Genomic DNA, 14,922 nt, shown 5'->3' on the forward strand with positions numbered 1-14,922 from the left:
CATACCCACACATATTTCAAAGACTGCTTTTTAATATAGACTCTCTGCCATGGTGACTTATCGGCAACATCACAGTGATGCCAGGTAAGAGCCACAAATCAACTTTGAGAATGAAACCTGGATCTGGATCCAAATTTTGTCAGTTCAGCCCATCTCTAATAAAACTCTTTGGAGCTTGAGTCTGGGTTCACAACTTTCTCAGGTCATTACAAGACATCAGTAGGCTAAGAAAGGTGAAATTCGAACCACAATGGGGATTTTAAAGATGTTTTCAAAAAAATATTACATAGTTACATAGTAACACTTGTCGCTGAGAACACAAAGGTTACCTAGTCTAATCTAATCTGATCTACCCGTATACAGAACTAATGTGTCTTACCTACATACTGTTGGCAAATCATACAAAATGCAGGTTCTGAAATGAAAATCTGTCTTCTATCTTGTATCTGTTAAACAGCATTGTGTTTCGTTTAACAACCTGGAACTACCTTCCTACCTGAACTCGTTCTAAAAAATATGTCTATATAGGGGGCTCACACACCACAGTAATGGGGCTAGACAGAACCCATGTTTGTTTACGTGCTGAGGTTTGTGTTCCTGAGGAGGTAGGAAATACAGTATCCAGGTATATATAATTCAGAAACTCATGTCCTTTATATAAAACTGAATTATGCTCGGATTCTAAAAATACAACTCCATTGGCATATGCACACAGGGGGTTTTCACTGCTGAACATAAAAAACAAAAGAAACTAACAAAAAACACAAAAAAACCCCCAGCAATGATCATACAGTCATATCCCTTCCTGTTTCTCTGCAAATTATTTTCATGTGTTTGCTGATTGCTTCCCTTTCTGTGCTTATCACAGTTTGTGACATTGTAGCCATGACATTTCCACCTCTCCAGACAGATTTTGTGCAGCCCTTCTAACTGGCCAGGGGAAGGGAGGGTCCAGCTGCTCTAGGGGCTGAAGGGGCCCAAGGTGTAATTTAGACAGCCTTAGGGGCCAGTCAAAGTTACAATAGCAGGGCTGTCATACGGGCTGTGGGACTGCCATACAGGCTTCAGCACTGTATGCTGTGAACCCATTCTGCCGTGCCCCTCCGGCCCCCAACACACCTACACCAGACCTTGATGGCCAGCCTCATGGCGGTCTTCCATAGTACCTGAACCAAGGGAATTCTCCCACAGCTGGAACTGGGGCTTTTAGGACTCCGTTATGCCACTCCACCCTTTTAGGCGGCATAAAGGGGCTGGGGCAGAGATAAAGATCACTCCCTGACTCTAATTCAGCATTGGTTTTTGATCCCCCCGCTCTTCCACACAAAGGCATTCCAAGCTTTGGGCAAGAATGGAAGACAGCAGAGCTCTAAAATTAGAACGTGCAGCCTGGGTAACAATGCCCTACCATGCAACCAGTCGTAGGTAATTCCTGCAGACAGTCACACAAACTGTAGAAGTCAAAAGCCAAATCAAGCAAGTAAAGCAACTAGTTTAAAAAATACTGTGTCCCCCACTGGCTCAAATGTCAGCTGGCAGGAACACACACACACACACACACACACACACAAACAAATAAATCTCCTAGCCAATATTTTTGGACAGCGAATAAATCAGCTGCAGAAGACCACGGGATGCAGCCAGGAATATAAAGTGACAGAAGATCACATGTGTGTTCCCCACCAAGAATGTATATGAGCAAAAGAATTTTAAAATCAACATGCAATCTAGGAGGCTGCAAACCCTGTAATTTAATGAGTGACACAATGAATGGATTTAGGTTTCGTCAGCAGTACGGTTAAGGAGAGTTTCAAGCCAGCTTCAGCTGATAACAAAGAAGCCACACCGGTCTCTTGTAGAATAAAAAGGTAGAAAGTAAAATCAAGCCTGGGCTTTACAGAAATGCAATCGCAGCTCAGCAGCGTTTCTCTGAAGTGATTGTTGTGCTGTCCACAGTTTCAGGTTTCATTTAAAAAAAATATCAGTCTCTAGCTCTCCTGGTTGTGAAGAAGCCCTCCAACATAGGAACAGAATTGACTCTGCAGAGTGCTTTCAACAATAGCTATGCCAACTGCCCCACCCATCTCAGTGAGAGGTTATGATTCAGATGCCGAGCAGTGATCATTTAAATGGCAACACTGTTCATTGTTTTATCCCTCATACAAGGAAGGAGAGGGAGGGTCACAGATCTGCACCACATCCCCTAGATCAGTCGTTTTCAAACTTTTTTTCCTGGGGACCCAGTTGAAGAAAATTGTTGATGTCCGCGACCCAACGGAGCTGGGGATGAGGGATTCAGGGTATGGGAGGGGGCTCTGAGGTGCGGGAGGGGTCAGGGCTCTGGACTGGGGGTGCAGGCTCTGGGGTGAGGCCAGGGATGAGGGGTTTGGGGTGCAGGAAGGAGTTCCAGGTTGGGGGGGGGCTCAGGGCTGGGGCAGGGGGTTGGAGTGCGGGAGGGGGTCAGGGCTCTGGGCTGGGGATGAGGGGTTTGGAGTGCAGGAAGGGCTCCAGGTTTGGGGGGCAGCTCAGGGCTCTGGGGTGGGCCCAGAGATAAGGGGTTTGGGGTGCAGGGAGGAGTTCTGGGTTGGGGGAGGCTCAGGGGTGGGGCAGGGGATTGAGGCACAGGCATGGACTTACCTTTGGCAGCTCCCGGTCAGCGGTGCAGCCAGGGTGCACCGCTGACCGTGCTGCGCCCTGGAAGCGGCCAGCAGCAGGTCTGGCTCCTAGGCGGAAGCACGCAAGTGTCTCCACGTGACTCTCGCCCGCAGGCGCCCCCCCCCAAGCTCCCATTGGCCAGAGCCAGTGCCCAGGGCAGGGGCAGGGCATGGAGCCCTATGGGCCTCCCGCCTAGGAGCTGGACCTGCTGCTGGCCACTTCCGGGGCACAGTGCGGAGTCAGAAAAGGTAGGCACTAGCCTGCCTTAGCCGGGCAGCACGCTGACAGGACTTTTAACGTCCCAGTCGGCGGTGCTGACTAGAGCAAGGCGACCCAGCGCCTTACATGCTGTGATCCAGTACTGGGTTGCAACCCACAGATTAAAAACACTGCTCTAGATGACGACTCATTCTGGTCCCACAAGTGGCTGGTGTTTAGGAGATGTCATCACTTATTTATCTTCCTGATTCAAACAGGTGGCAAGCCCAAGGACCAGCCATGGAGATATTCAAACCCCACTGAGTGGAGCCACGCAGCACCTACCATCATATTATGAATATCTGTCCCTCGCCCAATCTGAGTCCTGCATTCAGAAACCTCAAAGCACTTTACAAAGGGGGCTAAGGATCACTATGACCATTTTATAGATGGGGGAACAGACATTCGTCCCTCCCCTCAGCCCATCCAATCTCCACTCCTCTCCCAGCAGAGACCCTGGTCTGTGTGGAGAGGTCTCTGCACAGTCTGGTGCTGGGACACCAGCTCAGCCCTGACCCAGCCTGGGCACTGATCAAGAGGAAATACAGTTTCATTTTCATTCCAATCAGCATCTCATTTCACGTTATGTCTGTGTTTGACTTGGGGCAGTAGGACGCCGGAGATGGTCCCCACTGCCCTTGGGTTTAGCTGCCCACCCCAGGCCTGACCCCTTTTTGCCACCCTGGCAGCAACGTTTCCCAACATACCGCGCGTTAAAGCATCCTGAGGACAAGACGACTTACGGGGGATTGTCGCATTTCCGCTGTCTGAATCGGGCACCGGTGCCACACGTCCTGCTGCACATGCTCCACTGACTCCACGTGCTCCAGTCTCCATCAACGTGCTCAGGAATGGGAGTTTTACTGACGCATTCCCCAGCTCGGCACCACTGAAACACAATGAGGTTAGCACAGCACAGGCAAAGGCCCCTGATCCCACAGACACTTGTGCATGGAGTTAATAAGAGGATTCCCAAGCATACAATCACGCATGTGTGCAAGTGTTTGGAGCTTCAGAACTAAGGAAAGCAGGACACGTTTTGGTTACGGCTGGAAAAAAGGGAGAGACATGTGGAAAACTGAGCTTTGTCTTCAACCAATGTAAACCAAAAGGGTTTACAGTGACTGCAGGATGGAGCCCTCTGTTGTAACTTGCACAATAACACAGACGATTACCTCAGTAATTCATAGATTAATAGATTCCAAGACCAGCAGGGACCACTGGATCATTTAGTCTGACCTCTTCTATAATAGGCCATAGAACAGTGGTTCTCAACCTATTTGCCATTGTGGGCCACATATGCAGATCCCTGTGTGTTATGTGGGCTGCACCCACACAGTACATATATTACCTGTATGGCCCGGAGGACGTTCCATGGGCCGCAGCTGTGTGCTGATTGGGCTCCAAGCGGCCTACAGATTGAGAACCACTGCCACAGAACTTCCTCAAAATAATTCCTAGAGCAGATCATTTAGAAAAACATCCAATCTTGTTTTGGAAATTGGTAGTGATGGAGAACCCACCATGACCTTTGCTTAATGGTTAATTAGCCGCCCCTTATTTTCAGTCTGAATTTGTCTAGCCTCAACTTCCAGTCATTGGATCAGGTTATACCTTTCTCTGCTAGACTGAAGAGCCCATTGTTAAGTATTTGTCCTTATAGACTGTAATAAAGTCATCCCTCAACCTTCTTGTTGTTCGGCTAATTATGTAGAGCTGCTTGAGTCTATCAGTTTAAGGCAGGTTTTCTAATCCTTTAATCATCCTTGTAGTTCTTCTCTGAACCTTCTCCAATTTATCAACATCCTTCTTGAATTGCGGACACCAGAACAGGGCACTGTATTTCAGCTGTAGTCACACTAGTGCCAAAACCAGAGATGAAATAGCTTCTACACTCCTATTTGAGATTTTTCTGTTTATGCATCCTTATGCAAAGATCTCACTGGGCCTTTTGGCTGCAGCATCAGATTGGGAGCTCATAGTCAGCTGATTATCCACCACTACCCCCACGTGTTTCTTCAGAGTTAGCTTTTCCCAGGATACAGTCCCCCATTGTGTATCAGCTACAGTCTGTTCCTACATGAATACATTTACATTTAGCTGTATTAAAAGGCATTCTGTTTGCTTGCTCCCAATTTACCAAGATATCGAGATCACTCTTTATCAGTAACCTGTCCTCTTCATCATTTACCTCTCCCCTAATTGTTGTGTCATCTGCATACTATCAGCTGTAAACTTCATTCAGGTACTAGAACTTAATCTTCACTCCCTGAAGAAAGTGGGTTCAAGAAATTGTAACCAAACACAACACCTTCATTACAATGGTTCCTACTGCACATACATCATCATCACTCAGTTACACTCCTATATAACCTGAGTGATTCCAACAGGATTGCATTGGGTTGTAATTAAGGGCTGAATTTGGTCCACTTTCCCGATCCATCTGGGATGTAATACAATAAATATTGCTAAGCAAGCCACGTAAAGTGTACACAATTAAGAAACATTTGGAGCTAATGTATTCAGCAAAAGCACACAGGCTAAAATTCTTTCCACCACGTGCACTCAACAGTAAGTACCAAAGAATTTTTAATTGATTTATGTATCTTTCATATGCAACCAGAAAAAAGGTACATAGTTTCCAGCTTTAGCAACAACTCCCTAAATTACTCTCCTTTAACATACAGCATACGGTGAAATTTCAAGTCTAAAATCTACTGACAGTTAATGAAGTCAAGTTTTTGGGTAATGACTGACATGCAATAGAGACCTGCTAATACAGGTGTTTATTTTCTTTTCCATTAACCATTTTCTCCACCACTCTGAGCTATGGAAAGTCCAAATATGCACTAGCCATCTGGCTCAGTCTGCAGGGCCCACTAAACCAAGAAATATTCCTAGGCAGAGATCTTAAAGAAAAGAAACCTAACTGAACTGGAACTCATTATGAGCTACCCTATGTAACCGCATAATTGCATTGGCATTACTCTTGCCCTTCCTCCTCCTCCCACAAACTGTCTATTTAAACCTACCTGTTACATCGTATCTCAAGTTTAGGGCCAGATTGTGCTGCTCTAACTCACACTGAAAAGTAATGTACTCCTCAAAGAGTCCCACTGAAATGAATGGAACTGAAGAGCATCTTACTACACGACGAGTTACAGGTGTACTCTTGAGCAGACTCCTGTGAAACAGAGGATGGACTGAAGATTTCTGCTATTTGTACTGAATTATCACTAATTATTATTTTTTCCAAAGGTCTTAAATGTCTTTGCAAACATCAATTAACCCTCAAGACATCTTATACAGTAGCAATATATTAGACGAGTTACAGGTGGCCCTTAGACTGTACATTCGTCAGGGCAGGGACTACCTTTTCTTCTATATTTGTACATAGCACACTGGGGCCTTGATTTCTGTTGGGATCTCCAGAGGCTACCGCAATACGCATCAAAGAAAAGAAAAAGAATTTAATGTCATTTAATCCAGCTGTTTGTACAAATCAATCAGAACAAAATATGGGTTTATAAGTAAATATTTCACGTCCTGGAAACGTCAGTCCACAGACAACATCATAAAAAGCAAAACAGGTGCGGAGCATTTTGATTACCTTGTCTGCCCCACATTCTGTGCCATCCAGCGGGGGATCCAGCTTGGTTTTACAAGACGTGTCTCCTTCCACCAGGCACCACAGCCCAGCACACATCAAATGCTGCAATCACAAGGCCAAGAAGTGCGGTTATTGCTTCTGGAGAGGTCAGCTATCATTATGGGATACACTGCAAAGCTCAGTCAGTCTCTCTAATGTGAATCCAGAGGCATCTGGTTGGTTTTTGATCTATTATTTTTTAAGGAGAAATTGACGCTATATGAGGGGGGACGGGCTGGAAACATGAAAGATCAATGGATGCAGATGCATGAAAAAAAGTGCATCATTTAAACACATTTCTTTTCATAGGAATAGATCAGGTACAATAAACGAGGAACGTACAAGGGAGGAATAGACTAGTGCACTGCTATACCAGTCAAGCTACATGCATGCCTGGATTAGCGAGTCACCTCATTGTTTTTAACAACATACAAATAAATAGAATATGGTATACTCGGCAAGCCCTGCTGAGCTTCTACCTTGCCCAATCAACTGGCAGTTTCCCAAAAGTTTCATGGTATAAGCAGGTCTTGACAGAGGAGCTGAATGAGGTCAGGGCTGCAATCTCATAGTCTAGTTTGGAGAGAGCGTTCCATGCAGCATGGGAGAACGCATGAAGGCCATTGTGTGAGAAACAGACAAAAGAGCGATAGTTGGCAGGGGCAACGCAATAATATAAAAAAGCAGATAAGCAGGGAAGGGCAGATGTATGAAAGGCCCTGATGGTAAGAAGAGGCATCTTGAATGTGATGTGTGAGAGAAGGAGGAACCCAGGAGATGTGAGAGAACCAGCAGAAAAGAGTACGTAGCATCTTGACACCAGGCCTGAAATGCACTCTGACTACCATTAACACGACTGATCAATGGACATTACTGGGATACTGATTTCCACTATATGCTTGCGTGACCCGTCATGTCAGAAAAGTTTTCTGAATCTGAGAAAAAAAAATCCAAGAAAGAAAGGTCTTTAGATCTTTCACATTTTCTGAAACGTCCACCCTGCTCTGCAACCTGTATAAGTGGATGATTTGAATAGAAGGTTCTATGTTTGTGCATATGCACACACACACAAATTAAAATAAATAAATAAAAGCTATATTTCTTTTCACTATCATTCACATTTCACTGTAATGGTAAAAAGATGAGAAGCTTGGCTCTAGTATCAGCTGGTCTTGTCAAGATTTATTGAACCTCCTTAAATAGTTTGAGTCAACACACTTGAACCTTTTGATTCTTCCACAGCGTAATGTGTGTGCAGACACATGTTGGTATGTATATACCAAATATGCTTGCACGGCACATGGCGTAATGAATGGAAGAGAGAAATCCTGCCATAAAGGGTGATGGGGTTGAAAGTACTGAAAAACTGGTTATCACAGCAGTATCTACATCCTGTTTTAACTTTACATTTTCTTCTGGAATGAGGATTTTGCATTATTTAAAGCAAAAGAACATTTAAGGAAAGCTACAAGCACAGCTTGGTAACAACTGTATCTGCCATCAGCAGCATGGAAGTGCAGCGCTTGTTAAATAAAAACCAATCAAAGAGTTTTCATGACATCCACGTACTCTTGAGCAGACTCCTGTGAAACAGAGGATGGACTGAAGATTTCTGCTATTTGTACTGAATTATCACTAATTATTATTTTTTCCAAAGGTCTTAAATTTCTTTGCAAACATCAATTAACCCTCAAGACATCTTATACAGTAGCAATATATTAGCCACATTTTATGGATGGGTACACCAAGGCATGGAAAAGTTAACTCACTGCCAGACAATACACAGCAAGTCAAGAATAGAATGTGGGAATTCCAAATCCCAGTCCCTGTGCAAGACAACCCTTCCTCCCTGTTGGGTTTGCACAGGATTTGAAATCGGGTTGATTAGCTGTCCCATTTCATTGTCAGAAAGTGACACGCTGCTTGCTAGCAATAAAACCTTTACACCAGCCAATATATTTTCCTTTACGTCTAAGATACTGTATTGAATTAACATATCTTATCGTATTAGGGTTTTATATGACATAGTGGCAGCTAGAACACTGCTGAGTTATGAAGACTTATAGATCACATTTTACATTAAGGTTTTACTTATGAATGGTTAATAAAGGGCTGATAAATAATTAATAGAAATATAAGCATGTTACAGACATTAGTTACAGATTATTTAAGCACAACAGTAGAAGGTATTATACAAACACTTACAAGCTATGGTTTTAAGCAACCTATTGACCTGGTGGACTTTACAAACTATACCAGTTGATTAGTTATTTATTAAAACATCTATTAATAATTTATCAACCCTTTCTAAACAGAAGCGAACTATAAAGCATGACCGACTTTACGAACAAGAATTCATTGTCCCAACAGGCTCACTGTTCTCTCTAGATGACTGTGGGCAGGGATGTTTCCAGAGCAATGTCTGTGACTGTCAGATCCAAATCACCGTAGGGTAAGACTGCCAGCTGAAACAAAGGGTGGGTGCTGAATTTAGGGATGCAGACAGACTGGCATCGTTTTGATTTAGGTGTGCTTCGGCCCTTCTCCTCCAAGCCTGGGTAGCTCACTATACATAAAGGTACATCTACATGGCACACTTCTTTCGGCAGCGTGCAGAGTACATTCACTGCTCAACTAACTAGCACAGCAGTGCAGACAGTGAGGCACTGCTTGGGCAAGTAAAGACATGCCTGAACCCTGTGGGCATGCACCCTATACGGCTCTCTACACACCCAAGCAGGGCCTTGCCTGTTTACACTGCTATTTTTAGCTGCGTAGTATTCTGCTGCCTCTCTACTGCTGGCATCTTTCCGCACCACAGGGAAAGGCTCTGGCGACAGAAGCAGTGGGAAATGGCTCCAGCAGCTGCTGCCAGAGCCTTTCCCCGCAACCGCCCCACAGCTAAAGCCTTACACTGACACTCATAGCTACATACCGCCATGTCGATGCAGCCTGCTTTTCACTGTGGCGTGTAGCTACATGTACCAGGGCTTTGGAGCTGTGCTCCGGCTCCGCTCCAGCTCCAGGCAAAAACCTGCAGCTCCACTGCTCCAGAGCTGCTCCGCGCTCCAGCTCCGGGCTCCGCTCCAAAGCCTGGACACATATCCTACATGCTGATGCAAGTGATGTGCAGTGTAGACGTACTCATAGTCTCACAGATTTTTAAGGCCGGAAGGGATCATTACGTTCATCTAGATTGCAAAACACAGGCCAGAGAACTTCATCCAGTGATTCATGCATCAAGACCATACCTTCTAGTTGAGCAACAGTGTATCTTTTGGAAAGACATCCAGTCTTGATTTTAAAGATTTCATGTGATGGCTAATCCACCACATCCCCAGCTAAACTCTTCCAATGGTTAATTATGCTCACTATTAAAAAATTGTGCTTTATTTCTAGTCTTGCATTTGCCTAATTTCATTTCCAGCCATTGGATCATACAGTCTATGTATATTACACAGCGCTAAATCCTGCTCTTAGATGTACAATTGCGCACATGGACAGGGGAAAGAACAGAAAGTCAGAGAAATCTAGCAGCCATACATATGAATTGAGTTGCCAGCCAGAATTCATCCAGAGTTCAGAAGATGTGGTAGGCAATAAGCTCAGCTAACACGTCCAGTGATGTACCATGAGCTGGGGGATCGTTGGACATAGCTAACCCCAAACAGGTATGTGTGTGTGGGCACAATTTGTTGCAGTGACGATACCAAAATACAATTCATGGATAGGACTGGCACAAATATTCACAAATCAGACACATATGCTTACATAGAAAAATACTCTGAAAAAAACCTCTATCATCAACATCAACCTTCCTGAAATTTCACAATTGAGGGATGGAAAACAGGATTTTTATAGAAGCCTTATTTTTGACTCCTAATAATAAATGCAAAGCATACTTCAGGAAAGAGCTATAGAAACACACAGTAACTACATTGCAGCTCTGTGTCCTATTGCCACACCATCACAAATCTTAAAATCCCATGCGTCTATGCCATAAAGACACTCAGACAAAGATTAAACCATCAGCTGTGGTGCTTTATCATGTTCAAAAGAGATCAGATACCCTCTTCAGCTAAAATATAATCCCAAACAAAAAGTCTCCATTAAAAAGTCATTAGCATTCAGTGTTGCTGGGGACTATTCAAATGAGAAATGGCTGGACTTGACAGAAAAATTGCTTGTATATTTGAGTGACAATTTAGAGCACAGATTGCTGTACAATGTAGGCCATGAAAATTGCTATACTAAAGTTAAATTGTAATTTCAGCATTTGGCACTGGAAAGCAGGTCTGTCCGTGATGCGCAGTCTCCTCTCTGAATAGGAAACTATTCAAGCGGTTGGGAATTTTCTAACACAATTATTTTTTCATTTGAAAATGTCAAATTGTCAAAACCAAAACTGTTCACAGGAAAGGGTCAGTTTCCTCATTCAAAAAATTTGACAAAGTAGTTTTGAAACTGTCAAAACATCTTTTCGTTTTGAAATGTTACGTAGTTTACCCAAAAAAAATAAGGAATTTTTTAAAAAAGGCTGAAATAAAAATGAAACATATCAAAGTGACCGAAAGGCAACATTTCAGTTGACCCAATCTGGAAAAAAAAATTCGATTATAAATTCATCAACATTTTTGAGATTTCAACTTTTTCGACTCACTACAGGTTGGGGAAAAAATTAAATCTCTCAAAAACTCAAGTGGGATGAGAAAATCCATAGCATTGCATAGCACTAGAAACTATAGTCAAAGAATGTGCATGTGACACACTGTTAGGAAGCATCAAGCCTGAGGAGGTGGTCCAGCCACAAGAGAATTACATTTATTATTACAGGTGTTAGAGTGGTACCCAACTGAGACTGGAGCCTCATTATGCCAGGTGCTGTACATACACTTAGTATGAGACAGCCCCTGTCCTATCAAAACTGACAAAGGGTGGATAAAAGGAAGTATTATCCTCACTTTACAGATAGGGAACGAAGGCGCAGAGGGATTAAATGACTTGCCAAAGGTGGCAGAGGGGGAAATTGCATCTAGATCTCCCGTGTGCCCAGTTTAGGGCTTTAAGCCATAAAACCATCCTTCCTGGACTTCAAGGTAAGAATGGAGACAGCTCTCATAAGATCCACATAGAAGGCTTCATGTGGTTCCCCCCTACTCAGACTTGATTCTCCATCTCTTTCATAGTGCGGGCCAATTCTGAAGAGAGAGGTTACCTTGTGTAGGCCACTCCCATTAGTCAGCACAGAATATCAATGTACCCAGTACCTGACAGGAAGCACTCAGACCTCCCAGGATTTGGCCCCTAATAACATGAAGTAATTTCCAAATCTGTGATGTAATAACAGTCCATGTGGTTCTTCTTGCCGCTCAGAAATAATCCTGTGGAAATCGCTAAACTTTCTGCATTTTCCTGGATTAGGAAAGAAAGGAAGGATTCCATTCTCTAGAGAACTAATTAGCTCCAGCTGCCTGCTGCACACTGGAACCAGCAACCTCTTATTTCTGCCCTCAGAGTTAAACACCATGAAACTGATTCTGTCATCACAGAGAGGGGATTATGGGGAAGGAGTAAGAAAGAGTAAATAGCCTTAAGGAAGGGGAACAAGAGAAAACTATATAAAGTAGACAGGGAGAACTGCTTTTAAATACTTTAGTTTTCAATGGAGAATCACAGCACTTTAACTTTCTCCCAGTTTTGGCTTGGCAAACAGTTAACTGTAAGCTGTGCCCATGTTCAAAATTCCAGTTAACACCAATTAAATACAAAACAATACTGTAATAAAACACTTAATACTTGCATAGCAATTTACAAGGTATTGTACATACTTTCTCTAAGCCTCTCAGCACAGTTGACAGGTACGAATTCACCTCCCCATTTTACAGGTGAGAAAACAGGTGCAGAGAAGTGAAGTCCCAAATTTTCTACCACAGCTTCTAATTTGCGGGGCTGGGAGGGGCTAATCTCCACCACCTACGGACGGGTAATAGAAGGCATCAAGGGTCTGCATCTGCCGTTGATATTAGTTAGAGCTGGAGGTGCTTAACAGCACTGAAAACTACAGGATACCCAAGAGCTAGACACCCAAAAGTAGAAGCACACAAAATTGGAGGCCACTTTTGAAAATCTAGGCCTAAGTGGGCTGTCAACGGTGAAGGTGGGATAAGCACCGCAGTGGCTCTCTCGGAGTAATTCCATGGAGCGGATATTGAAAAGCGGTCAGTGGAAGTTCCAATATAGGGCAAGTGGAGCAAAAATTACAAATGAAAGGGGTTATTCCAGAAGTGATGAGCAAAGGCTGAGGAAGAGCCGCATGTGATCCTGTTCAGCACCGCAGGAACGATAGATTCCTGCCGAGTTTGTATTTCATCAAGACTCTGAACGCCAAACTCTGAAGGCTCACTCATTTGAGATCTTTAGTAGTGAACGAGAAAGAATGGACCCCTTTTATTCTGAGCTAGAAAGGCAGGATTTCCACAGACGTATGAAAGTGAATCACAAAGAGGACATGCATCCCACTTGATGAACAGCAATCACAGAATCTCTCTGAGATGTCACCAGAAAAAGTCTTAAAGAAACATTGTAATTTTCACTATTTAACGATTATCTATGTCTCCAGTACATTTCGAAGTACACCCACACGCTGTCCTTTTAGCGTATAAAGTGCCCGGCTCTGATAACCAAGTCTACAGCTGATTCTCCTCTCACACTAGTTTTACACCACTGTAACTCCATTGATTTCAATGGAGTTACAGCTTGATTTACACCTGCGTGAGTGAGTGGAGAATCACCAAACATTCAGAAAGTGTACCAAATCCAAGGGATTAATTTAGTTCAAGAAGAAATAATCCTTGAGTTAACTGCTTTCCAGTGCTATCATTTCAGCTGCAGAAATGCCTGAATTCAACAAAGTTGTTTCCTAGACTTTTTTTAATGCTCTTTATCAGGGAAAATGTAACAAAACAAATGCTGCAAACATGACGTGTATCTGAGCTCAGTCTTCTGCATTAGATGACTTTACATGTATTTATCTGGCTAGCAACATGTGGATGTCACATGAAATATACTGGGCTCCATGGATACATGGAGTGATACCAAGAGCTTTTCTGTTCCCAATAACCAAAACTGAAGAATAAAAACCCTTCCCATCAGAGCTGCTCTTTCTTTTAGAAAGAAAAGACCAAAAAAATCCACCAGGTCTTAGAACAGTAATTACATGTTGTAATTTGGCTATTGTAAGTACCGATCCCAAGATACGAATGAAACTAGCTTTCATCTTCAATCAAGTCACTTTTTAATAGCAGTAATTCTACAGGTCAGCAAGAGCAGCCCAGGGCTCTTCATCATAACAACATCTTAGCAACTGTAGTTCCGGCATCCCAAAGGTCTCCACACACCTGTGCGACCCTTTCTCGGGGCGTCCAGGACAGAGAGTTACCGAGCGACGCCTCCGCCTCAGTGAGAGGGAGTCTTTTGTGCAGTAGCTGAGAGTCAGCTCACTGACCCTGCCTGCCCTTCAGCCACTCAAGCACTCTGCTCAGGGCTCTGCCAGCCTCTACTTTGCCTGGCAGGCACACACTCCTCAGAAGCATCCTCCTGTAGTGTGCAGCCCTAGTCACTGGACACTCCCAGTAATTGCCAGGCTCACTACTCCCAAGGGAATAGTGCACACACTCCAGGTTGTTTGAGTCATCTGAGTAGCAGCTCACATAGAACAATGCAGTTGTACTCTATTTATAGTAAAAACAACTATTCGTTGCTTAGCAAAGGTAAAAATTGAGGCGACGTTGAGCAAACCTAAGAACAGGTTACAAATAAAACAAAGTAAGTATAATGTGCTTCTAGTAGACTAAGACGTAACTGTAACAGGCTAACCTTCTCACCTGAGCTCCAGTCCAAGCAGGAACGTCTACACTGCTATTTTAAGACTCATAGCGTGAGCCCTACGAGCCCAAGCCAGTTGACCCGGGCTCTGAGACTCACTGCGAAGAGTCTTTTTTTTGCAGTGTAGATGTACCTAAGTCCACCCATAAAAAGAAAAGGAGGACTCGTGGCACCTTAGAGACTAACCAATTTATTTAAATCATAGAATCATCGAATATCAGGGTTGGAAGAGACCTCAGGAGGGCATCTAGTCCAACCCCCTGCTCAAAGCAGGGCAAATCCCCAACTAAATCATCCCAGCCAGGGCTTTGTCAAGCCTGACCTTAAAAACTTCTAAGGAAGGAGATTCCACCCCTCCCTAGGTAACGCTACAGCTCACTTCATCGGATGCAAGTCCACCCATGTGAGTCAAAACTACTTGTATGTGCAAAGGTTGCATGATTGGGCCCCTGATGAGCAGTATTTATAGAGAACTG

General features: G+C 43.8%; 1 protein-coding gene across 2 annotated transcripts in view; it reads right to left on the bottom strand.

Annotated features, from left to right (window-relative positions):
- Positions 1 to 14,922, bottom strand: part of ADAMTS17 (ADAM metallopeptidase with thrombospondin type 1 motif 17) — a 251,727-nt gene that overhangs the window by 109,991 nt on the left and 126,814 nt on the right. For both annotated transcript variants that reach the window (XM_048867620.2, XM_048867619.2), the window contains exons 11-12: positions 6,524 to 6,625; positions 3,657 to 3,802 (exon numbers count right to left, since the gene is read on the bottom strand). In XM_048867620.2, coding sequence (XP_048723577.1) covers positions 3,657 to 3,802; positions 6,524 to 6,625 — 248 coding nt within the window. The remainder of the gene's footprint in view (positions 1 to 3,656; positions 3,803 to 6,523; positions 6,626 to 14,922) is intronic.

This window comes from Caretta caretta, chromosome 10 (assembly GCF_965140235.1).
Source record: "Caretta caretta isolate rCarCar2 chromosome 10, rCarCar1.hap1, whole genome shotgun sequence".
NCBI classification, from domain to species: Eukaryota; Metazoa; Chordata; order Testudines; family Cheloniidae; genus Caretta; species Caretta caretta.